The sequence below is a fragment of the Gopherus evgoodei genome, chromosome 7 (genome assembly GCF_007399415.2).
Source record: "Gopherus evgoodei ecotype Sinaloan lineage chromosome 7, rGopEvg1_v1.p, whole genome shotgun sequence".
NCBI lineage: Eukaryota > Metazoa > Chordata > Testudines > Testudinidae > Gopherus > Gopherus evgoodei.
In genome coordinates this window covers 1,191,410-1,216,732 of record NC_044328.1, presented here as the reverse complement: position 1 = coordinate 1,216,732, position 25,323 = coordinate 1,191,410, and the positions used below count along the sequence as shown (strand labels likewise).

At 64.9% G+C, this 25,323-nt stretch overlaps 1 protein-coding gene across 1 annotated transcript in view; it reads right to left on the bottom strand.

Annotated features, from left to right (window-relative positions):
* Positions 1–12,115, bottom strand: part of CRTAC1 (cartilage acidic protein 1) — a 40,261-nt gene extending 28,146 nt beyond the window's left edge. Inside the window, exons 1-2 of the mRNA XM_030570855.1 lie at positions 12,085–12,115; positions 1,163–1,362 (exon numbers count right to left, since the gene is read on the bottom strand). Of these exons, the coding sequence (XP_030426715.1) occupies positions 1,163–1,353 (191 nt within the window). The 5' untranslated portion in view covers positions 1,354–1,362; positions 12,085–12,115. The remainder of the gene's footprint in view (positions 1–1,162; positions 1,363–12,084) is intronic.
* Positions 12,116–25,323: the final 13,208 nt, after the last annotated feature.

The following is a 25,323-nucleotide window of genomic DNA, read 5'->3' as shown; positions in this document are numbered from 1 at the left end:
CGCAAGCCTCCTTCAGCTCCTGGAGGATGGGGGGCACCCTGAGGATGGCGGGCACCCTAAGCTGGGCTCTGGCCTGGGGCAGCAAGGTTCTTGGAGGGTTGCTGGCTTCCCTTCTCCCCTGTGCAGGAGGCAACAGCAGCCAGGGTGCTCTGGGGCAGTGCGGGGCCTGTAGGCAGGGCCATGGCATGGGTCTGGGTGTGAGATCCAGCTCTGGAGCTGCTGTGGGCAGCAGGAGCTATCCCCAGGAGAGCGCTATGCAGGGTTAGGGGCCCAGGCAGCCATGTCCTGCACCCAGAGGACCAGCCCAGCCGCTGGAGAGGGGCTGGCTTGCACGGGCATCTATGGGGATAGGCCAACAGCCACGAGCTCCAGCTGCCTAGCTCATTACACATGCAGACACCCCTGGGCACGCACCCCCCCCACATGTAGGTGCCCTCCCTCCTGCACCGCTGCCAGCTCCAGTGGGTGCTGCAGAGGCCGGGGCGTGCCAAGAGGGCCCCAGTAAAGGGCTATACAAAACCTCCAGGCCATTAGCAGCATCACAGGTGAGTGGGGCCTCAGCCCCTCAGGGATGAGCTGGTAGCACCCTGCAGAAGGGATCTGGAGGCTGGGACACCCTGCCCCCCTTCCTGAGCCACCGACATCTTCCATTCAGGGTCAAGCAGGCCATGGGCATAGCTGAGGCCTCAAGCACCGGGCCTCTCTTGATGGATGGGAGCCCCACAGGGCCAGGCTGGGGAGAAGGGCAGCCCAGGGTGCCATGGAAAGTCCATCAGGGAGACTGGGATGGGAGCTGGCAGCCAGCACTGCTTTTTCAGAAGAGTGAAATGCAAGAACAGGCTCCCTGTGCCACTTCCCCAGGGCACTGGCTGTCAGTGGCTTTTCCCTGGCCGGGGGCACTGCTGCTGGCCCAGAGCACCTCCTCCAGCCAGAGGCAGCAGCCGGGAGCCAGGCAGCGTGCAGGTGCCAGGGCCCAACAGTCAGCACGGCCTGCAAGCCCACCAATGTGGGAGCTCAGCTGCAGCTCAACCCTCTCAAGGGCTGGGCACGTGACACCCCGACCAGCCGAGGGGCAGGGGCCTCGGGGCCCTGCTCACCCCCAGAGCAGGGGGAAGGGTGGGACTGGGAGCACCAGGGACCCTGCTCCTGCCCTGCTACCCACCCTGCCACCACGATCTCCAAGTCCCCGTCGGTGTCCACGTCGGTGACGGCCACGCCATAGTTGAGCTGCGTGGGGTTGCTGTCGTAGTCGGGCGGGAGGACATGGCTGGTGACGGCTGTGAACATCGGTTCACCGCGCTGGGAGCCCTCACCGGGCCATGCCAGCGGCAGCAACCACAGCAGCAGCAGCATCCTTGGCACCTGGAACCAGACCGACATGGGCTCAGCCTGGGGAACACCTGAGCGTCTGCCCCACTGCCCGGGGTGCTGGGTGCTGCCTCCCCACTCATTAACCCCAACACCAGCCACAGAGCACTGCTGCTCGAGCCTCCATGCTCACCCATTGCCCCCCAGCTACCATCACATTGCTGCCCCCAGACCCAACCGCTCCAGGTTCAGCCCTTAAAGGCGCCCATGCTGCCACACTGAGGTGAGGTAACTGCTGCAGATGGCACCTATGGCTGGGCCATGGCCCCAGCTGTCCGCCCACATTTGGTCTGTGCCCTGTGAATGGCGGGCCCAGGGCTGCACCTGCTGACAGCTTAGCCACATGAACAGAGGGCGCAGCAGGCTCTGCGGAGGCCTGTGCTGCGTGGCACCTAGGTGGCTGCACTGTGCCATGGGTTCCCGTTTTCTAGTGCAGACGAGGGCCTGGGGACCAGGCAGGGGAGATGGCCATACGCTGCACAGGGCAACCAGACAGTGAGGTCTGGGCAGGAGAGGGGCATACCTAGCTGTGACAAAGCGGGGTCGTGAGTTCAATCCTTGAGGGGGGCCACTTAGGGATCTGGGGCAAAAATTGGTCCTGCTAGCGAAGGCAGGGGGCTGGACTCAATGACCTTTCAAGGTCCCTTCCAGTTCTAGGAGATTGGCATATCTCCAATTATTACCTTCTTGGTTTTGTAGGGGGTTGCATGCAGAGGGGGTGGGACTCAGTGTCCCCAGGTGTTACTGGTTTAACGAGGGGAGGGGAGAGGGGGTTTGTTGGCACACAGGACCGGAGAGGGAACTCAGGACCCCAGCCGATGGCCTGGAGGATGGAGACCCCAGCGCCCGGTGACCTGGAGGCCCAGCTCAGGAGTCCCAGATGGTTCTGGCCAGTGGGAGGACAATGGGCTGCAGGGAGAGGACCCTGGTGACCTGACCAGCCGGTTCCAGCCAGAGGGGCCATAGGAGGCGGAGAGGAGGCCCAGGTGACCCTGTTTCCCTGGAGAGAAGACAATGGACAGAGGGGGCTTGGGGCCAGGGATATCAGCTGCCCAGCAGGGAGGCTCTGGGCTGGAGAGGGGGAGCAGGCAGAGCCCCCCTGGCTGCAGGGAGACTGGGATGTGCTGGGCTAAGGGAGGCCAGGCCTGAGTCCCTGAGAGTTTCCTGTGCTGAGTTCAACTCTCAATAAACCCTCCTGTTTTACAGTGGCTGAGAGTCGCTCCAGTCTAGAGAACCGGGTGGGGGGTGCATTATTCCCTCCGGAGGGCAGAGGGCCCAGGTGCCCAGAGCGAGAGGACTCCCTGGGGGGGCCCACAGCACAGACAGACGTGCTGAGGCTCAGAGAGGTACGGCTCCAGGAGGTAGAGGGGCCTGGTTCCGAGAGAGAGTGCCCCCCCCCCCGAGAAGGGCTGTCACACTGAAGAGGTTTCCCCCAGGGACCGCACGGGCCAAGTGTGGCCACAACTTGTGAGTCCGTAACAACAGCCCAGCACAGTGACTGTGGCACGAGAAGCCAGTCCCTGGCCCTCACAGCCCCATGAGCTGGGCGCTGCACCGGGACCGGGGCTGAGACTGCCCCAGCCTGAGAGCATCCAACCCATGGTCTGTGCAGCTTCCCAGCCTCAGAGCTGGGCAGCAGGAGTCAGGAGGCGGCTTGGCTGGGCCTGGGCCCTGTCCCTCCCCTGCAGCTCCTCCAGGCGCCAGGGCTCAAGCAGTTCCTGGCAGATGCTGCCCAGGGAGCGGCGCTGTTCTTACGGCAGAAGGCAAATAGCAGGGCTACGAGGCTGGCCAAGGGCCCATGCTGTCTAGCCGGCTGGGCTGAGTGGGGACAAGGTGACCCAGGTCAGGTGGGAAGAGTGTCCCAGATCTAGCACTGCCGGGGGTCTGGGCATCAGCAACACCTGCCAGGGTTTGCATTAGCTCTCGCCCAGCGGAGGGCATGGGCACCACCGGGGCAGCTCCGCAGAGCCCTGGCACTGTGCACAGCCGTGGGGCTGGAGCAGAGGCAGAAGGTGCTGCTGAAAGTAGCTCCATGCTGCTCTGTAAGGAAGACATTGTCACAGAGTGTGGGGGAGTCCAGCCCTGCACCCCTCTTCCTGGGACCCACAGTGACTCTCGGCCAGCCAGTAAAAGAGAAGGTTTATTGGACAACAGGAACGCAGGTTACAGCAGAGCTTGCAGGCACAGCCAGGACCCCTCAATTAAGTCCTGCTGGGGTCCACACCATGGCCAGGCATTCCTTCCCATGTCTGAGGCGTCAGTGAACACCATAAAGGGCTTGTCAAAATTTGGGTTTGCCAGAACTGGGCCACTAACCAGAGCCTCCTCCAGCGCCGGGAGAGCCTGCTGGCACTGCTCAGTCCAGATCACCGTATCTGGCTTCCCCTTTTTGCACAGTTCAGTGATGGGGCCGGCTATGGCACTAAAGTGGGGCACGAACCTTCGATAGTACCCCACCATCCCAATAAAGGCCTGGACCTGCTTTTTGGTTTGGGAAGCAGGCCAATCTCTGATCACCTCCACCTTGGCTGGTTCCGGGTTTAGGCAGCCGCTCCCCACTCGATGGCCCAGGTAAGATACTTCAGCCATCCCCACCTTGCACTTCTCAGCCTTTACGGTTAACCCAGCCTCCCGGAGTCGGTCCAACACTTGTTTAACCTGGGACACGTGATCCTCCCAGGTCTGGCTGAAGACGCAGATGTCGTCAATATACGCCACAGCAAAACTCTCCATCCCCCTCAGTAGCTGATCCACCAGGCGCTGGAAGGTGGCCGGCGCTCCCTTGAGGCCGAAGGGCAGGGTCAGGAACTCGTAGAGCCCCAAAGGGGTGATAAAGGCCGATTTCAGCCTGGCATCTGCGCCCAGCGGCACTTGCCAGTAGCCTTTGGTAAGATCCATAGTGGTGAGGTACCGAGCACCTCCCAGCTTGTCTAGGAGCTCGTCAGGCCTGGGCATGGGGTAGGCATCAGATACGGTGATGGCATTGAGCTTTCGATAGTCCACACAGAACCAGATTGACCCATCCTTCTTGGGGACCAGCACCACTGGCGAGGCCCAAGGGCTGGAAGACGGCTGGATCACCCCCAAAGCCAGCATGTCCCTGACCTCTCTTTCAAGATCCTGGGCAGTTTTACCAGTGACCCGAAAAGGGGAGCATCTTATAGGGGGATGTGACCCGGTCTCCACGTGGTGGACAGTCAAATTAGTGCGTCCAGGCTGGCTGGAAAACAGCTGTCGGTACAGCTGCAGCACCTCTCTGATCTCAGCGTGCTGGACCAGGGTCAGCTGATCAGAGAGGGGAATCGCCTCCAGGGAGGAACCAGCTTTTGTCCCAGGGAATAGATCCACTAAAGGGTCAATCTCCCTGCTCCTCCCAATGTCCACACACGGCCAACACCACATTCCCCGTCATAGTATGGCTTCATCATATTCACATGGTACACCCGGCAGTGATGAGCCCGGTTAGACAGCTCCACCACATAGTTTACCTCATTGAGTTGCTTGACAACCTTGAAGGGCCCTTCCCAGGCAGCTTGGAGTTTGTTTTTCCTCACGGGGATGAGAACCATCACTTGATCCCCGGTGGCGAAGGCACGGGCCCGTGCCGTGCGGTCATACCAGACCTTCTGCCTCCTCTGGGCTCGGGCCAGATTCTCCCTGGCCAGGCCCATGAGCTAGGCAAGTCTTTCCCAGAAGGTCAGGACAAACTCCACCACTGACTCTCCATCAGGAGTGGCCTTCCCCTCCCATTCGTCTCTCATCAGGTCTAGGGGCCCCCTTACCCGCCTTCCATACAACAGTTCGAAAGGCAAAAACCCGGTAGATTCCTGGGGTACCTCCCTGTACGCGAACAGCAGGTGGGGTAAGTACTTGTCCCAGTCCTGCGGGTGCTGGTTCATAAATGTTTTTAGCATCATCTTCAGCGTCCCGTTGAACCTTTCCACCAGCCCGTTGGACTCGGGGTGATACGCTGAGGCCCAGTTGTGCTGGACCCCACATTTTTCCCACAAGCACCGGAGCAGGGCTGACATGAAGTTGGACCCCTGGTCCATTAAGACTTCCTTGGGGAACCCCACCTGCCTGAAAATTGTCAGCAGCGCATCTGCCATGGTGTCTGCTTCGATAGAGGACAAGGCCACCGCCTCGGGGTAGCGAGTGGCAAAATCCACCACCACCAGGATGTATTTCTTCCCCGACCGGGTCATCTTGCTGAGAGGTCCCACTATGTCCATGGCCACCTTCTGGAAAGGTTCTTCTATGATGGGTAAAGGCCTCAAAGCCGCTTTCCCCTTGTCCCGGGCCTTCCCCACCTCTGGCAGGGGTCACAGGATGCCCCTTGGCGGCAACAGTAGGGTATTTCCCAGGGATAGGCTGGCTGCAGCACAGTGCCCAGGGTAACTCTGGGAGGATGTTTGGGGCTGCAGACACCAGCCAGTCCCCACGATGGCCCAGAAAGCCATAGGGTGAAAGGTCACCCTAGCCATGGGAGCTGCCTGGCTGAGAAGGGCATGTGAACAGCAGAGCAAGGCGTCCATCCCCCAGACTCCATGGATTCAAGCCCCCAGGCACTCTGATTCAGGGCTTGTGGCAGAGCTGACTGCCTCCTGAGCACCCCCTTGTGGCCTAGGGTGGTGCTGCAGTGCCTTGCCTCAGTTTCCCCATGTTTCAGGCTCTCTTAAACAGCTCTTTTCTAGGTCACCAGCACCCCTTCCCAGGCTGGATTTATTCCCAAGAAAGTTCTCACCTGCCTCATGCCCGTACTCCCAGTCTTTCCCGCTGGGGCCCCCAGGCCTTCTCTGCCTGGAGCCTTCCCCATGAAGGCACAGAGTTCCTGGCCCCTCCATCCAGCTTCACTCTGGTTGTGTCCCCCTGAGCGCCTCCCCTTCACTGCAGCTCTTCCCAGGGGAACCGGCTCCTCTGCATCCCAGGAGAGGCAGCAGGGTTGAGACAGGGCTGGCACTCCACCTCCAGGGTCCCGGGAGTCCCTGAGATGAACCCACAGACACCCAGGCCCTCACTTCTGGGAACGGGCAGAGCTGGGACCCTCCTGTGCTGCTAGGGGAGCCCAAGCCTGTAGCAGCCAGCGTGGGGCCAACACTCTCCCCAGGACACAGAGTGAGCCTGGGTGGGGATAGCACTTGGAGCCCCTGGGGGCAAACTGCCAGCCTGGAGTGCCAGGTGAGAGCTGCCCTCAGCCTCCACCAGCCCTGGCCCAGAGACACTGAGGGCAGCTCAGGCACCGCTCAGCACTCACTGACTGGGAAGCCAGCAGCCCTTCGCTAGGCACCACCCATCAGCCCAGCTGCTGGCTTCCCCCCTCCACTCAGCCAGGGCCAGCGTCCTCCCAGCCCCTGAGCTTCAGGCCCAGGGCACCTCACTGAAGTCAAAGGGCTTTGCCGGAGAGGCTCCAGCTCTCAGTGTCTGGCGTGCTCAGGAGGGCTGGCTGGCAGCTCCTGCTCACCCGTGCCAGGCCGACTCCAGAATCCCAGTCCCAGCGTGGGAGAAGGGTGTGGGCAGCACGGCTTGGAGCAAACTGGCTGCATATGATGGTAGGGTCAAGGCTCCAGCTGGGATTGGGCTGTGGTGTCAGGCGCTGCACAGACAGGGCAGAGCTGGTCTCGAGGAGTTCCCAGGCCCGGGACCAGGGATTCCTGGACAGCCACTATATCACTGCAGCCAGGGTGGGGTTTGTAGTAGAAAATTCACCAGGCAATTCCTAGAGGGAGAAGCCAGAGCCCCCGGGCGGAAACTGGTCAGTCCTCACCAGACAGCACAGGGCTTCTGGTAACAGGTCAGGGCGAGGGCAACATTCTGTACCTCGGGAGACACCCAGCACCCCATGTCCATCCTTAGACTATGACTGTGTGGTGTCCAATGCAAAGATTCTCATGTCAGGTGTCTTCGGAAGGCTCGTGATGCCCTGAACATTGTTATTACGGTGAGGTTATAGGTTATAATTTCATGTGTATAATTATGAGGCTGAAAATGTGTCCTCATGGCTTAAAACAAGCCCAGGCAAAAACTCTCCAAGAGCAGTTCACACCTCATCAGGCAGGAATGGGACAAACTCAGCCCAGCCTCACAGGAACAAAGGACACTGGCCCAGGCAACAACAAAGGATCTGTTGGACTCTGAGGTGAGTCACCCCCCCTCCCTTGGTCAGTTTGGGTCGGTGATGAGGGAATGTTCACCTGACCCTGAAGGGCAGCGGGGAAGAGAAAGAGACAATGTCAAGAGGGAAGAAAGATCAAAGGGAGAGACATTTGCCAGGCTCTTCTCTCTTCCACCTCCATCTACAGACACCACCACCATGCGACTGAAGCACTGATCAAAGGGGAGAGCCAGGCTGAAGGGCAACCAGGCGGCCTATGGTTAGAAACATCTGTTTGTAAGGGCACTGAAAGGGTTACGAGCAGCTTAGAATGTGTTCTGCTTTTATTTCATTTGACAAAGTTAGACTTGTTATGCTTTGACTTATAATCACTTACAATCTCTCTTTGTAGTTAATAAATCTGTTGGTTTGTTCTACCTGGAGCAGTGCGTTTGGTTTGAAGTGTGTCAGAGACTCCCCTTGGGATAACAAGCCTGGTGCATATGAATTTCTTTATTAAACTGATGAACTCATATAGGCTTGCAGCCTCCAGCGGGCACAACTGGACACTGCAAGATGGAGGTTCCTAGGGTTGTGTCTGGGACCAGAGATATTGGCTAGTGTCATTCAGTTGCACAATCCAAGGAGCAGTTTACATGCCAGAGGTTGTGTGTGACCAGCCCAGGAGTGGGGGCAGGGCCAGCACTACCATTTAGGCAGCCTAGGCAATCGCCTAGGGCACCAGAATAATTGGTGGGCGCCGTTTTGCCGGAGGGAGCGGCAGGCAGCTCTGGTGGAGCTGTCGCAGTGGTGCCTGCGGATGGTCGCTCCTCACGCGGCTCCGGTGGAGCTGCTGCAGGCATCACTGCAGCAGCTCCACCGGAGCCACGGGACCAGCACGCGGGGCGGCGAAATTGCTGTCCGCCTAGGGCGCTCAACCCCCTAGCGCCAGCCCTGAGTGGGGATTCTCCCAGCAGAGCAGGGTCAGGCTGGCTCCCAGAGTCAAGGGTTGGAGTGACCTAGGAGATCATCCGTCTGGATAACACCAGGGAACATCACACCGAGCCATTCCCATGGTGCAGCAGCAGCTCCTCTGGAGCTATAACGCTTGGATCCCAGCCAGAGGGGCGCTGAGCAGAGCTTTGTGCCCCTTGGCCTTTTGCCACCAGCTCCAATTCCCTTGGGGCCAGCAAGGCCGTCACTGGAGGACCTGGCTCTTAGCCCGGAGCGGGGCAGCCCCAGAGGCAGGGCTTTGGAGCAGAGCCCAGAGCAGGAGCACGGACTAGTAGGTTTTTGCCTGGATCTGGAGCAGAGCAATTCAAAAATCTGATTGCTCCAAATCCCTGCCCACAGGTGGGCCAGTATGAGCTCAGGCTGCTGTGGGGCAGCAATGGAGTCAGAGCCCCAGCTGGACTGACCCCCCACCCCCACCCCGGGAGACCAGGGCTGGGTACACAGAGTGATTTAGGCAGTAGCCTGTGACCCTGGGGGTCAATTCCCGGCTCTGCGGCAGATCCTGTGCGAGCTTGGCCAGTCTGTCCCTCTGGCCGTGGGGCGCCCGGCACTGGCACACAGAGTGAGGGTAAACACAGTACTGGTGTGAGATGCCCCACACTACAGCCCTGGAGGCTGGAAAAACCTCCCTTGTGAGATCCTGGGGAGAGATGGGAACAGCGGGATCACCCCAGGTGAGAAGGGCACTTGGGGGCGGTTCACAGCTCCCCTCGACCACACTGTTGGGGCCATTAACAACAGGACTCAGTATGCATCACAGCAGGCTGCCACTGGCAGGCCCCAGGGGCAGCTCGGCCTGAGACCAGCCTGTCATTACTTGAGAAGGAGGATGTGATCAGCACCACACGTGGGGCCAGCTCATTGTGCACCTGGCGTGTGCAGTGCTTGGATTTGGCTAATTAAACTAATACATCAGAGGGCCCCTTGGCGAGATTGGGAGGGGAAAAACCCATTAACTAGCAAAACCTGCCTCGCTAGGCACACCTCCACCTCTACACCAGCACCTCTCACCCACCCCTGCCCTGGCGAGGTGGCTGATGAAGGAGGCAGAGTCTGCATGAGCAGGTGGCAGGGCAGAGTGTGGCCCTTGCAGGTGCCCCTGGGCAGGGGAGTGCTGGCACTCCCTCGCTCCCTGCAGCTCTTGCTCTCTCCAGGTTGGCCCACCCCCCACTCAGCTGCAGGCAAAATCCTCCAGGGCTGATGGAGCCTTTCCAGGAGGGAACAATGTCCCTGATTGGGGACAACAGGCCTCCCCAGGGATCCGTTCCTTAGCAGCACCCAGGGGGGTGTCAGCGTGGCCTGGAGCCAGCTCCCCACTGGGGACTGTGCAGGGCCCTGGGCTGGGAGCAGGGAGAAGCCCAGCACATGTCCCATGGCTCCTAGGGGCAGTCAGGTCTGGCTGTGTGGAGGTGGAGGGTGCTCTGCCCGGGCCCCGCGCTGCACAGACCCACGGTGGGCTCGCCTCACAAGCGCATCTCCCCACGGCCTCTCAAAAGGTGCCTCACGCAGCCATGGGGTGGGGCCAGGGACGTCCCGCAGCAGTGCTCTGCGCAGCACAGCAGCAAGGTCACAGCACGGAAGGACAGGGACAGCCACCCCCCATGGCACCATTATGGCACCGCCTCGCTCAGCAGCGCCTAGACCAGTGACTTGGCACCAGGTGCTTGGCAGAAGTGTCTGTCCATCCACCCCAAGCCCAGCTGGGACCTGGCAGGGCTGGGGGTCAAGCTAGCTGAAAACAGCCCCTGAGCCCCAGGCCAGCAGACCCCTTGGGGCTGCCCCTGCCCTGATCCCCACAGTCAGCCCAGCAGCTAGCAGAAGCATCCCCCAGCTGGGCCCAGAGCTGCAGCAGCCCCTTGGGCCCAGGCAGGGAGACCTCACTCCTCCATGGGATAAACCCAGAGCCAGAAAAGGAGGGAGGGATGGGGAGGATGTGGGGCAGCCAGGGACTCAGGCCAAAAGAGCCCCCCTGACCGCTCCCCTGCAGCGGGACTTGGTCAGTGAGCAAGGGGGTGCCCCTTGCCAAGGACAATACCCCCAGGCTCCCACCTCAGCTCTCCATTAAACTTCCAAGGCAGGGAATGAAGCACCAGGTTTAAGCACCCTCCCCCCAGCATGGGGCAGACCCACAGGGCCAGATCTGGGGCTCAGAGCTCCTGGGCAGCCTTCAGGGCCGGGAGGGGCATGGGGCTTCACCCTCAGGCCTTAGGCAGAGGTGAGTCAGTTCTTGGCCCTGGCTCCAGAGCTCAGGGGCAGCCATGGGGCCAGGCCACAGAGCAGCAGGACACCTGGCACTGAGCCAGGGTTCACCTCTGCCAGAAGCTGGGGCCGGAAGACGGGGACAGATCACTCCACCATGCCCTGGTCCCTTCACTCCCTCGCAAGCACCTGACACCGGGTGCCTGACTCATGGCTCTCTCCTCTGGGCAGTCCAGGTCCCACAGCCCCCCCAGGTAGCCCCAAGCTCTCCCACCCCCTCCAGAAGCTGTGCCCGCAGGATGGGTCTCTGCAGCCTTCCAGTGTCACGGCAGGGGACCCTCTCAGTGTACAGGTACCCCACCCAGGCTGGGCCTGGTCACTTCCCAGCCATGGTGACAGCCAAGCACCCTCACAGCATCCTGGTGATGTCATGACTCCCCATGCCCCCACCTTGGCCCAGTGAATGACATCAGAGCGCCGCATGACCACATGCCATGACCTCACAACACCCCCGTGAGGTTACAGCACCCCCTGCTGGCAGCTCTGGGACAGCACCGGGAGGGGTTGGGTGGCATCACTACCAGCTACGCTGGGCTCCCCCCTGACCCAGCCACCCAAAGCTCTCCTGCTGCTGCACCAGGGCTGGTAAGTTCCAGGCACCAACTGGTACCAGAGCCCAGCAAACCTCCAGGTACCCAGGCTGTGAGTTCCCCCAGGAAACCCACCAGGACCAGCCCAGAGCCTGCAGATCCAGCCAAGGGCAGCAAGCAGCAGGTCACTCCTGTACCACAGCTGGGGGAATCCAGCCAAGCACCAACCGCACCAATGCCTCCAGGGCAGTGCTCCAGTCCCAGGGGGCTCTGACCCCCAGAGGTGCTGGAACTGGGGGGCTGCTGCACCCCCTGGTTTGAAGTGGTTTCCATCATATCCAGGGGTTCCAGCCTGGTTCAGTAGCTCTCAGCCCTGCTGACCCCAGCGTGGTCCCATCGCAGCACTGGAGGACTCTGATGGGCCATACTGGCTCTCAGCCCCACCTCCCCATCCAGCCTGGTGCCACCCAGTTCCCTCAGCCCTCCCGGGGGCCAGAGCCCTGGGGCGCAGCCAGCTGCTAGTGCAGCGTGGCGCTGAGCAGTCACCTGAGCATCCGAGCGCCAGCGCGACAGGACCGTGGCTCCTCCGAGGGGAGCCGCCACCTCCACCTGCCCCCGCCCGCCCGCCGGCCCCCTTCGCCGGGGGTGGGGATTCCGCAGCCAGAGACCCCCGAGCCCACCCGTCGGTACCACAGCCTGGCCCCCTCCCCGGCCCCACAACCCTCGTGCCGCCCCAATACCCCCCCAGCAGCCCTCGGGGAGAAGAGAACTTTGCCCCAAGTGCTGCCAAACCCCCCGCGGAACCCGCCCGCGGCTACTCACGGGGCCCGCTCGCTCGCTGCTCCCCGCTGCCCGCCCGGCTCCCGCGGCTGCAGCCCGCCCAGCCCCGCGGACCCCTTATGGGGAGTCGGCCGCGGCCCGGCGGCCAATGGGCTCCGGAGCGGCGCCGGCGGCGGCCAATGGGGAGCGGGGGGCGGGGCCGGCGGCGCTGATTTACTACCAGGCGCTCTCGGGGTGCGGGCGCTGACGGGCGGCGGGGAGCGGGGTCCGGTCCGGTCCTCCCCTCCCCTCCCCTCCCCGTCCCGGTGCTGCGCTCGGGGGATGGTAGCACGTGGCCCGGCAGCTCCCGGCCCCAGGCCCCCAGCGCCCCCCTGCACGCAGCCCTGGCTGGGGGCTGCAGGGGCTCGGGGCAGGAGAGGGGGGAGCCCGGGGTGGGGAGGGGCGGTTGCTCCCGGGTTGGGCCCGGCTGGGGGCTGCAGGGGCAGGAGAGGCCCGGCCCGGTGGGGGGAGCCCGGGGTGGGGAGGGGCGGTTGCTCCCGGGTTGGGCCAGGCTGGGGGCTGCAGGGGCTCGGGGCAGGAGAGGGGGGGAGCCCGCGGTGGGGAGGGGCGGTTGGGCCCGGCTGGGGGCTGCAGGGGCTCGGGGCAGGAGAGGAGGGGAGCCCGCGGTGGGGAGGGGCAGTTGGGCCCGGCTGGGGGCTGCAGGGGCTCGGGGCAGGAGAGGGGGGAGCCCGGGGTGGGGAGGGGCGGTTGGGCCCGGCTGGGGGCTGCAGGGGCTCGGGGCAGGAGAGGGGGGGAGCCCGCGGTGGGGAGGGGCGGTTGGGCCCGGCTGGGGGCTGCAGGGGCTCGGGGCAGGAGAGGGGGGAGCCCGGGGTGGGGAGGGGCGGTTGCTCCCGGGTTGGGCCTGGCTGGGGGCTGCAGGGGCAGGAGAGGCCCGGCCCGGTGGGGGGAGCCCGCGGTGGGGAGGGGCGGTTGCTCCCGGGTTGGGCCCGGCTGGGGGCTGCAGGGGCTCGGGGCAGGAGAGGGGGGGAGCCCGGGGTGGGGAGGGGCGGTTGGGCCCGGCTGGGGGCTGCAGGGGCTCGGGGCAGGAGAGGGGGGAGCCCGGGGTGGGGAGGGGCGGTTGCTCCCAGGTTGGGCCCGGCTGGGGGCTGCTCGGAGAGCTGGAGGCTCCTGCCATGGGTAGCCAGAGCACAGGGGCTCCCACCCTGGTTCTGAGCCTGCAGCCAGCGGCTCCGTCCTGGCTGGAGGCGATGGAAGATGCTGGGATCCCACCAGGCGCTGGGCCCCACGGGCCCAAGCCAGCCCCCAGCAGGCCCAGCGCAGAGACCAGCCGCGTGGAGCCACGGCCCCCCCTGCTAGGCTGACACAGGTGGGGCCCTCGGGTGAGGCTCACTGGCTTGGAGTGGGTGTGGTGGTGGGTGAGGAGCTGGTACCGTGTCAGTCCCACTGGGCTGACAGCCCCAGCCTGCCCTGCCCTGCCCCGCGCCGCGCCGGGAGCCGGCCATTCGCTGGGCTGCCATCTCCATCCCCAGCAAATGGAAACGAGACGTGCGGGAGCTGCACCCTTTGCAGCCTGCGCCCTGGCTCTGCACCCCATGCCGGTCGCAGAGCGTGACAAGCCGATAGCAGCACTGCAGTGGTGCCCGATGTGGCACAGACCCTACGGCGTGATCTTTCCTGCATTGGCGTGCATGCAGCCTAGCCAGACGGAGGTGGGAGGAGGGCAGGACTGTCACCCCCATGCTGTACGGGACGCGGTGGCTCAGAGAGAAGCCAGGAGCTGCCCAAGGTTGACGGAGTTGGTGCCAGAGCCAGGAGCTGAACCTGGATCACCTGAGTCCCAGTCCAAAGTCGGAAGCACCTGGCCTGCCCCTGGCAATTGTCCCCATGCCCGGCCCCTGCTGCCACCCTGCCCTCAAGCACTCCACCCAGCATGCAGTGCCCCCGCTGCACAGGCCTTCGGGGCCCGGGAAGAGGGGCTGCGCCGGCCACTCACCCACTGCAAGTACCACGGCCCCTGCCCTGTGCCCAGCAGGGCAGCGCGGGAGCCCAGGAGCCCATCCAGGCCTTGGCCCTGCAGTCAGTCCCACAGCCAAGGCCCCTGCCACCTCCCCCAGTCCCCACTGAGCTGAGAGCAGTTGGGGCTGGATGTCTCACCCCAGCCTGAGTGACCAGCTCGGTGTTATCAGCACAGCCTGTACAGCCCCCGCCTCCCTGAAAACCAGGTACCAAAACAAGCAGGCAGGAAGCCAGGCCGAGCATGCTGAGACTGCCAATGGGGCCGGGCTCGCTGGCTCCCTGGGGCCTTCAAGCAGGCTCATTAGGCCACTGGGGATGCAACATGCACCATCCTCCTGTGTGAGCATCCGAGCGTATCCACATCCCCCCATGCGCGCACTGCGCTGTCCATCACCCACTCATGCCTGCACCCGCCCGCTCCTCACACCCTGCCCCGGACCGGCCGATCTGAGAGCCTCTGCCCTCCCTGCAGCCCTCTCCAGCTGGGACACGCAGGGACTGGGTTATTCCAGCCCCGGGATGCTGGGCATGGCTTTATCCATCCGAGGCGCTGGTCTGTCTGTTCCCCCGGTACCTGAGCACCTCACAACCCCCCCGTGTGCCCCTCACCCCCCAGTGGCCGGGCACAGGTGGGGAGACTCAGAGAGACTGCGGGACTCTCCCAGGAAATCTGGGGCCAAGGAGGGCGGGCAGAGCCCCAGGCCAGCCCCCTAAGCACATGGTAGCTCTTCCTCTGCCCCTGCCCTTTGACCTTCCCTTCTGACCACCCTGTTTCAGAAAGGGGAGCTCTGAGGCGCACACTGGGCGTGGAACAATGGGAGCGGCTGGTGTAGGAAGCGGGTGAACATGGGGGGGACAGGGCAGCAGGGCACAGGCTGCCTGGCACGGGGACAGCACTGAGAGCTTCTCCCCCACCCTGCCCCAAGCACAGGAACAAGGGGACCCTGGGAGCAGGTGAGAAAGGCACATTCCAGCTCTTAATCCAAGCTACAATTAGCCTGGGGAACTCACAGCCACAGGAAGCCACTGAGGCCAGGACCTGAGCAGGAGCCAAAACAAGATGGGACATTTTGCTGAATGAGAATGGCCTTGGGCTAGAAGGAACAGGAACTCCCCTCCCTGCCAGTGACCTATCCTAGCACCCCAGCCCCTCCCCCACCCTGCACACTGCACCCTTGGACTCAGCCCCTCCCCCACCCTGCACATTCCACCCTTAGGACCCAGCCCCACCCTGCACGCTGCACCCCAGCCGCCAGCCCCTCCCCCACACTGCACCCTAGGACCCAGCCTCACCCTGCACGCTGCACCCCAGCCCCCAGCCCCTCCCCCACACTGCACCCTAGGACCCAGCCTCACCCTGCACGCTGCACCCCAGCCCCCAGCCCCTCCCCCACCCTGCACACTCCACCCTAGGACCCAGCCTCACCCTGCACGCTGCACCCCAGCCCCCAGCCCCTCCCCCACCCTGCACACTCCACCCTAGGACCCAGCCTCACCCTGCACGCTGCACCCCAGCCCCCATCCCCTCCCCCACCCTGCACACTCCACCCTAGGACCCAGCCCCACACTGCACCCCAGCACCCAACTGCTCCCCCACCCTGCACACTCCACCCTAGGACCCAGCCCCACGCTGCATGCTGCACCCAAGCACCCAACCCCTCCCCCACCCTGCACACTCCACCCTATGACCCAGCCCCACCCTGCATACTGCACCGCAGCACCCAGCCCCTCCCCCACCCTGCACACTGCACCCCAACACCCAGCCCCTCCCCCCTTGCACACTCCACCCCAGGACCCGGCCCCTCCCCCACCCTGCACACTCCACCCCAGCACCCAGACCCTCCCCCACCCTGCACACTCCACCCCAGCACCCAGACCCTCCCCCACCCTGCACACTCCACCCCAGCACCCAGCCCCTCCCCCACCCTGCACACTCCACCCTAGGACCCAGCCCCACCCTGCACGCTGCACCCCAGCACCCAGGCCCTCCTCCACCCTGCACACTCCACCCTACGACCCAGCCCCACCCTGCATGCTGCACCCCAGCACCCAGCCCCTCCCCCACCCTGCACACTCCACCTAGCCCCTCCCCCACCCTGCACACTGCACCCTACGACCAAGCCCCACCCTGCACACTGCACCCCAGCACCCAGCCCCTCCCCCACCCTGCACACTCCACCTAGCCCCTCCCCCACCCTGCACACTGCACCCTACGACCAAGCCCCACCCTGCACACTGCACCCCAGCACCCAGCCCCTCCCCCACCCTGCACACTCCACTCGAGCACCCAGCCCCACCCAGCCTGTGTTAACATTACTGGGGCCAGGGGGCTGTGAAAGGGCTGGCATGTGGCAGGCAGATGGGTTGGGGGTGAGCAGCAGCAGGGTGTGGGAGAAGGCACCCCGGGGGCATAACACGTGGCAGGCACGTGGGGAGGGGGTGAGCAGCAGCAGAGTGTGGGGGAGGGCACCCCGGGGGCTGACATGTGACAGGTGGGTGGGGAAGGGGAGGGCAGCAGCAGGGTGTGTGGGAGGGCGCCCCGGGCACTGGCACAGGTGGCAGGCGTGTGGGGAGGCATGAGCAGCAGCAGGGTGTGGGGGAGGGCGCCCATGGGGGCTGGACCCAGTGGCAGGTGGGTGGGGAGGGGGTGGGCTGCAGCAGGGTGTAGGGGAGGGCGCCCGGGGGCTGGACCCAGTGGCAGGCGGGTGGGGAGGGGGTATGAAGCAGCAGGGTGTAGGGGAGGGTGCCCCAGGGGCTGGCACATGGCAGGTGGGTGGGGAGGGGGTATAAAGCAGCAGGGTGTAGGGGAGGGTGCCCCAGGGGCTGGCACATGGCAGGTGGGTGGGGAGGGGGAATGAAGCAGCAGGGTGTAGGGGAGGGTGCCCCAGGGGCTGGCACATGGCAGGCAGGTGGGGAGGGGGTATAAAGCAGCAGGGTGTAGGGGAGGGCGCCCCAGGGGCTGGCACATGGCAGGCAGGTGGGGAGGGGGTGGGCTGCAGCAGGGTGTAGGGGAGGGTGCCCCAGGGGCTGGCACATGGCAGGTGGGTGGGGAGGGGGAATGAAGCAGCAGGGTGTAGGGGAGGGTGCCCCAGGGGCTGGCACATGGCAGGCAGGTGGGGAGGGGGTGGGCTGCAGCAGGGTGTAGGGGAGGGTGCCCCAGGGGCTGGCACATGGCAGGTGGGTGGGGAGGGGGAATGAAGCAGCAGGGTGTAGGGGAGGGTGCCCCAGGGGCTGGCACATGGCAGGCAGGTGGGGAGGGGGTGGGCTGCAGCAGGGTGTAGGGGAGGGTGCCCCAGGGGCTGGCACATGGCAGGTGGGTGGGGAGGGGGAATGAAGCAGCAGGGTGTAGGGGAGGGTGCCCCAGGGGCTGGCACATGGCAGGCGGGTGGGGAGGGGGTATGAAGCAGCAGGGTGTAGGGGAGGGCGCCCCAGGGGCTGGACCCAGTGGCAGGCAGGTGGGGAGGGGGTGGGCTGCAGCAGGGTGTAGGGGAGGGTGCCCCAGGGGCTGGCACATGGCAGGCAGGTGGGGAGGGGGTGGGCTGCAGCAGTGTGTAGGGGAGGGTGCCCCAGGGGCTGGCCCTGGTGGCAGGAGGCACAAACATGGCTGTTGAGAGGGAGCAGGGGGCGGGCCAGGCGCAGGACTCGGCGGCACACAGCAGGCAGGGCTGGCAGCGGGGACAATGGACAGGAAATTAGACCCGAGCTGGCAGCGAGATAGGGCTGCGGGGGGAGCACACACTGAGACAGTGCCAGCCACGTGGGGGGTGGGATGCTGTGCAGCTGCTGGGGCTGGCATGGGCATAGCCAGGGCTGTGAATGCCACACGCAGCATCCACCTCCCAGCGCCCAGCCGTACCAGTGGGTCCATCCCACCCCCACAGGGACCCCCAACACCCATGGCATGGGGGCACCCAGCACAGGGGCTCCCCAGAGGGTCCGTCCCACCCCACCCCACATGTACTGCATGGCTTCGGACACCCCAACATTGCCGTTCCTCCTGGGACACAGCCGAGGTGCCAGCCCCCCTCAGCTCCCAACATCCCCAAGTAGCCCCACGGAACCAGCACCTCCCTCTCACTGCCTCCCCACGCAGGGCACAGCCCTGCCCGGACACCTCCTCCAGCGCAGGATGGGGCGACAGGAGTGGCTGGGGCTAGTGCAGATCGGTGGCTGCAATCTGGGGGCAGTTAGGCTATAGATGTCCCCGCAGATGGGCGCCGCAGGGCACAGCCGTGCCCGGACACCTCCTCCAGCGCAGGACGGGGCGACAGGAGTGGCTGGGGCTAGTGCACATCGGTGGCTGTGATCCGGGGACAGTTAGGACATAGATGTCCCTGCAGATGGGCGCCGCCGGGCACAGCCCTGCCCGGACACCTCGTCCAGCGCAGGACGGGGCGACAGGAGTGGCTGGGGCTAGTGCACATCGGTGGCTGTGATCCGGGGGCAGTTAGGACATAGATGTCTCTGCAGATGGGTGCCGCAGGGCACAGGGAAGGCAGAAGGCTGAGCGTGCACCTTGGTTGTTTCAGCACCTCTGTGCACCCTTGGGAGCCTGTCACGGACTCACAGGTCATGCCCACTCTTGGCCCTGTGTGGTCCCTGGGGGAATCCCCTTCAGTGCGACAGCCCTTTTCGGGGGGGGCCACTCTCTCTCGGGGTCAGGCCCCTCCACCTCCTGGAGCCGCACCTCTCTGAGCCTCAGCACGTCTGTCTGTGCCGTGGGCCCCTCCAGGGACTCCACTTGCTCTGAGCCCCCAGGGCCTGCACTCCCAGAGGGAATGTCCCCCCACACCCTGCCCTGTTCTCTAGCCCGGAGTGACTCAGCCAGGGCCAGCTCCAGCTTATTTGCTGCCCCAAGCGGCAGGGGTCGGGTGGGGGTGGGGAACCAAAAACCAGAAAGATAAAGCCGCAATCGGCAGCACTTCGGTGGCAGCTCTACCGCGCCGCTTCATTCTTTGGCGGCAATTCGGCGGCCGGTCCTTCCCTCTGAGAGGGACGGAGGAACCCACTGCCGAATTGCAGCCGAAGACCAGGACGTGCTGCCCCCTTTCATTGGCCACCCCAAGCACCTGCCTCCTGTGCTGGTGCCTGGAGCTGGCCCTGGACTCAGCCAGCGGTTTATTGAGAGTTGAACTCAGCACAGGAAACTCTCAGGGCCTCAGGCCTGGCCTCCCTCAGCTCAGCACATCCCAGTCCCCCTGCAGCCAGGTGGGCTCTGCCTGCTCCCCCTCTCCAGCCCAGAGCCTCCCTGCTGGGCAGCTGATATCCCCGGCCCCAAGCCCCCTCTGTCCATTGTCTTCTCTCCAGGGAAACAGGGTCACCTGGGCCTCCTCTCCCCTCTTCTGTCCTCTGGCTGGAACTGGCTGGTCAGGTCACCGGGGTCCTCTCTCCCCAGCCCATTGTCCTCCCACTGGCCAGAACCGGCTGTGGCTCCTGAGCTGGGTCTCCGGGTCACCAGTCACTGGGGTCTCCATCCTCCAGGCCATCGGCCACAGTCCCGAGTTCCCTCTCCGATCCTGTGTCCCAACAAACCCCCTCTCCCCTCCCCTCGTTAAACCAGTAACACCTGGGGACACTGAGTCCCAACCCCTCTGCATGCAACCCACAACAAAACCAAGAAAACCCCCCACTTCGTCACAGACCCGAGTTCCCTCTCCAGCCCTCTGTACCAACAAACCCCCTCTCCCCTCCCCTCGTTAAACCAGTAACACCTGGGGACACTGAGTCCCACCCCCTCTGCATGCAGCCCACTGGAAATCAAGGAAAGAACAAGAAATTCCCCCCCTTAGTCACAGAGCTGTGTGTGGTGCCCTGCCTGCCCGTGCAGCGCGGCTCCCGGCGGGTAGTGCTCAGGGGATGAGCTGAACGCCTGTGTGGAGGGAGGCTGTGCAGGGCTCTGAGCCCAGCATAGGGCAGCGTCACTTAGCTCCTGGGTTCGCAGAGTGCTGACCACCCCATCTAAGCCCCTGCGTTGCCCCAGCAGACAATCGGCCCGGGGTCCAGCAGCACAGCTATGGCACTGCGGCTACCCCACTCTTACCTTGCCGGCAGGGGCTGCTCCGTCCCGGCAGGAGAGCCTGCTCTCCGGGAGGCACTCACTATGATGCAGAGGCTGCATCCACCCTGCGGGTTAGATCAACCTAAGCACGCTGCACGGGGTGTAGACCTGGCCTGCGTGTGTCCACACGGGGCCTCGAGGGTCTCAATCCAGTTCAGATCCACCAGCCTTGATACCGGGGCAGCTTTCCCAGACAAGGGGGACAGGGAGCTTCTGCCAGCGTCCATGAGCCACGGGTGCTCCCACCCGGCCCAGGCACAGTGCCACACGCCCACCTCGTCCCCCACCACCCCCTGGAGCCGGGGGCAGAGGTCCCAGAGCATCTCGTGGACACGTCTGGGCTTTGTCAGCGTGTCTCTTCGGGCTGCTCCACACAAACTGGACCACAACAGCACGTCTGCCCGCAATGCCCCCTACTGCCTTCCGGCGCCAGCTGGAGCGGGGCGGGCGCTCCACTCCTAGGGCGACAGCCTACCGCAAACAGCGAGTCCCCAGCCCGGGGCAGCAGAGTGGAGCTAGCCGGGCTCGCACCCGCGCTCGCTGTGTGCACGGCTGGACCTTGCCAGGCGCTGAAACCTAGGCAAGGGCACCATGCAGCATCTCCCCTGCCAACCAGCTTTGCTCCCCGTTCCCTGGCTCTACCCCCCCAGGCTGCAGCACTCCCCAGTCAAGTCCCTTGGGGGCCTGAGCTCCAGGCCTGCCATGGGGATAACTGGGGGCGGGGTTCTCCCCACTTTTGCTGCTGGGTCGGTTCTTTGCAGGAGATGGGCAGAGCTGGGGACAGGCCTGCTCCTCTGGCCCCTGCTCTTTCAGCTTCTCCTGTCCCACCTCTCTTGGGCCTCCCCCAGCTGACTGGCCTCAGGGAGGGGCCCTGGTAGGGCGACCCTACACCCAGTTTGGCCAAGACAGACCTTTTTAAGCCCTGTCCTGGCCATCCAAACTTTTTTTTGGCAAAAGTGGGCATTTGTCCCGTTGGCTTTTGCAGGGGGAGGGGGCAGGGCTCTGGCGAGTGGCTCGGGACAGCCCATGTGTGTGTGGGGGGCTCAGGGAAGAGGCTCAAGCCAGCCCCATGCAGGGAGGTGGGGCTCGGGCTAGACCCATTTTCCCTTTAAGAAAGACGGTCAGCCTAGGCCCTGGGGACCCAGCGGGGCCGCGTGCTCTGGCTCTGCGCTCAGCAGCTCCCATCGACTGCGCTGGGCTGAATCTCGGCTTCGAGCCTCTGGTGCATTTCCCCTTGGCCCATTCTGCACGGATGGAAAGTACAAGTTCCAGCCCCAGTCTCCCTCTCCTCCAATGGGGTTCCCATTCCTCCCCAGCTCTGTGGGGTTCCTGTTCTCCCCCCCCGAGCTCTGTGGGGTTCCTGTCCCCCTTCCCCCAGTGGGGTTCCCGTTCCCCCCCAGCTCTGTGGGGTTCCTGTCCCCCTTCCCCCAGTGGGGTTCCCGTTCCCCCCCAGCTCTGTGGGGTTCCTGTTCTCCCCCCTCCCTCAGTGGGGTTACTGTTTCCCCCTGAGCTCTGTGGGGATCCCATTTCTCCCCCTTGCCCAAGGGGGTTCCTGTTCTCCCCCCTCCCCTGAGCTCTGTGGGGTTCCCATTCTCCCCCCTCCTCCGATAGGGTTCCCATTCTCCTCCCCTCCCCCAAGCTCTGTGGGGCCCTGGCTCGCCTCTCACCCTCCTAAAAGGACCCAATAAACCTGACCAAACGCTCCCATCGCAGGGGAGGGGTCATGATGTGCAGCTCCGAAGAACTTGTGGTGCCAATTTGCTCCCGCGCCAGCAGCAGCCCCTGAGCGCACAGCCCGCACGCCCTGCCAAGCCAGACCTAAACCCCCGACCAGCGATCGGCCCCGCTATGGGGCGCTTGGCTCCCTGGGGTGATGCTGGTGGCCAGAGCATGCCAGGCTGACACAGCTCCCAGGCGCACACAGGTCATGAGCCTGGGCAACATCCAGTAACCCCTGAGCTTCCCTCTCCCTGCGCCCAGCGCCATTATTGCCAGGCCTGGGCTGTGTGGGCACACGGGCTGCTGCCCAAGCTCTGCAGCTCCCAGCCTAGACACTGCAGGGGCCCCTGGGCATCGGGTAGATCTGGCGGCTTCGCCCCCCTTCCCCAAGCCACCTGGAGCCCTGGCACCCTCCCGCTGGGCGCAAGCCCCTGGCCATGCTGCAAGGTGCTCTTCTCCCAGTGTGTCCCCTGTTGTCCCCTCGCTGCTGGCTGGGCCCAGGCCCCACGGCTGCTTCCTGTCGCCCGTCGCCATTGACAATGTTAATTATTGATTATCACTGAAAGCCCTTGTGCTGCGTCTGCCCCTTGCTGCCTGTAACCAGATCCCGCGTCTCTCCCTGCCTTGCAGTCCCTTCGCCTGCTGCCTTCGGGGGCACCAGGCCTGGACATGCTGACACAGCCCCTAGCAGCCACCCCCGTGGAACACACCCTCAGCAAGACAGCTCCGCTCAGGCCCTCTCCCAAGCTGGGCAGCACCACGGCTGGGCATGGAGGAGATGCACTGGGCCAGGACTTGGCCTAGGCAATAGGCTTGCTGGACCATGGGCACAGAAGAGAGAGGGGCAGGCCTCCCCCTCCACTGGGCAGGGCCCCGCGGCGCGCCGGGCCTCCCCCTCCATTGGGCAGGGCCCCGCGGCGCGCCGGGCCACCCCCTCCATTGGGCAGGGCCCCGCGACTCGCCGGGCCACCCCCTCCATTGGGCAGGGCCCCGCGACTCGCCGGGCCTCCCCCTCCATTGGGCAGGGCCCCGCGACTCGCCAGGCCTCCCCCTCCATTGGGCAGGGCCCCGCGACTCGCCGGGCCTCCCCCTCCATTGGGCAGGGCCCCGCGGCGCGCCGGGCCACCCCCTCCATTGGGCAGGGCCCCGTGGCTCGCCGGGCCTCCCCCTCCATTGGGCAGGGCCCCGCGACTCGCCGGGCCACCCCCTCCATTGGGCAGGGCCCCGCGACTCGCCGGGCCACCCCCTCCATTGGGCAGGGCTCCGCGACTCGCCGGGCCTCCCCCTCCATTGGGCAGGGCTCCGCGGCGCGCCGGGCCACCCCCTCCATTGGGCAGGGCCCCGCGGCTCGCCGGGCCTCCCCCTCCATTGGGCAGGGCCCCGCGGCGCGCCGGGCCTCCCCCTCCATTGGGCAGGGCCCCGCGACTCGCCGGGCCTCCCCCTCCATTGGGCAGGGCCCCGCGACTCGCCGGGCCTCCCCCTCCATTGGGCAGGGCCCCGCGGCACGCCGGGCCTCCCCCTCCATTGGGCAGGGCCCCGCGACTCGCCGGGCCTCCCCCTCCATTGGGCAGGGCCCCGCGACTCGCCGGGCCTCCCCCTCCATTGGGCAGGGCCCCGCGGCACGCCGGGCCACCCCCTCCATTGGGCACAGGGCCGGCTCCAGGCACCAGCCCAGCAAGCAGGTGCTTGGGACAGCCAACAGAGAGGGGCGGCAGGTCCGGCAGCAATTCGGTGGCAGGTCCCTCACTCTCTCTCGGAGCAAAGGACCAGCCATCAAATTGCCGCTGAAGACTGAAGCGGAGATGGGAGTGCTGATCGTGATCGCAGCTTTTTTTTTCTTCTTTTTTTTTTCTGCTTGGGGCGGCAAAAACCCTGGAGCCGGACCTGGTTGGGCAGGGCCCGCGGCTCGCCAGGCCTCCCCCTCCATTGGACTGGGCCCCACGGCTTGCCGGGCTGCCCCCTCCATTGGGCAGGGCCCCGCGGCTCCCCAAGCTGCCCCCTCCAACCCTGTAGGCCATTTGCACCTGGCTAAGCAGCGCTTTGCACACAGGCCCTGAAAGCTGCTCCGGGGAACTCAGCCACCAGCTGAGATGTCAGGCCCAGCGGGGCTCTGGCAGGGGCAGCGGGGAGCCAGGGGTCCTGTGGCAGGGTGCCTGGCTGCAGCCAGACCCCCTGGGCAGAGAAACAAAAGATAAGGGCACCAGGCACCCGACACGAGCCAAGGAGGCACCGGTGGGCTCAGGCTGGGGTGCTGGTTAGGGTTGCCAGGTGTCCGGTTTTCAGAACACCCGGTTAAAAAGGGACCGTGGCAGCTCTGGTCAGCACTGCTGACTGGGCCATTTAACATCCAGTCAGCTGCGCAGTGGCTCTGTGTGGCTCTCGGAAGCACCCAGCATGTCTGGCCCCTAGGCATGGGGCAATCAAAGAAGCTCCATGCGCTGCCCCTGTCCCCAGCGCTGACTCCACAGCTCCCATTGGTTGGGAACTGCAGCCAATGGGAGCTGTGGGGGTGGTGCCTGCGGGTGTGGGCAGAGTGCATCATGCAGAGCTTCCTGGCTGTGCCTCTGCCTGGGGCCATACAAGGCAGCCACTTCCGGGAACTGCACAGACCCAGGGCAGGCAGGGAGCTAGCTTTACCCCTGCTGTGCCGACGACTGGGAGCCGTCTGACCTAAGTGCCTCCTGGCTGGAGCTCACACCCTGAACCCCCTGTCCCAGGTCGGAACCCCCTCCCACACCCAAACTCCTTCCCAGAGCCCACACCCCAAACCCCTGCCCCAGGTCGGAACCCCCTCCCACACCCAAACTCCTTCCCAGAGCCCATACCCCAAGCCTCTGCCCCAGGTCGGAACCCCCTCCCACACCCAAACTCCTTCCCAGAGCCCACACCCCAAGCCCCTGTCCCAGGTCGGAACCCCCTCTTGCACCCCAACCCCCTACCCCAGCACTGGGCCCCCTCCCACACCCAAACTCCCTCCCAGACCATGCACCCCTGCCCGCACTCCAAGCCCCTCAGCCCCAGAGCCCCCTCATGTACCCCAAGCCCTACATACCTGGCCCCACCCCAGAGCCCTCACCTCCAGCCAGAGCCTGCACCCCTTCCCACTCCTCAACCCCCTGCCCCAGCGCTGAGACCTCCCCCGCACTCCAAACCTCTTGGCCCCAGACCGAAGCTCCCTCCTGCACCTCCAACCCCTCTGTCACGGAGTCCCCGGGCGACACTCTGGAACTGCTCCCCACCAAGCCAGGCAGGACTCTGGTGAAGTCTCTACTCTGTGAGCAGACTGTCTGCAGGGCAAGAAGCTCACACGGCTTCACCTCCTGGGTCTGACCTTGGAGCATTCAGCATCCTCTGCCCCTCCGTGCGCTTCCCACAGCGAGCCCACCCAGGCGGGGTCCTGGGGAAGCCACAGGGTCCTGCACCCCCACTTTGCGGTCAGATGTGACTCTCAGCCAGCCAGTAACACAGAGGTTTATTTAGTGACAGGA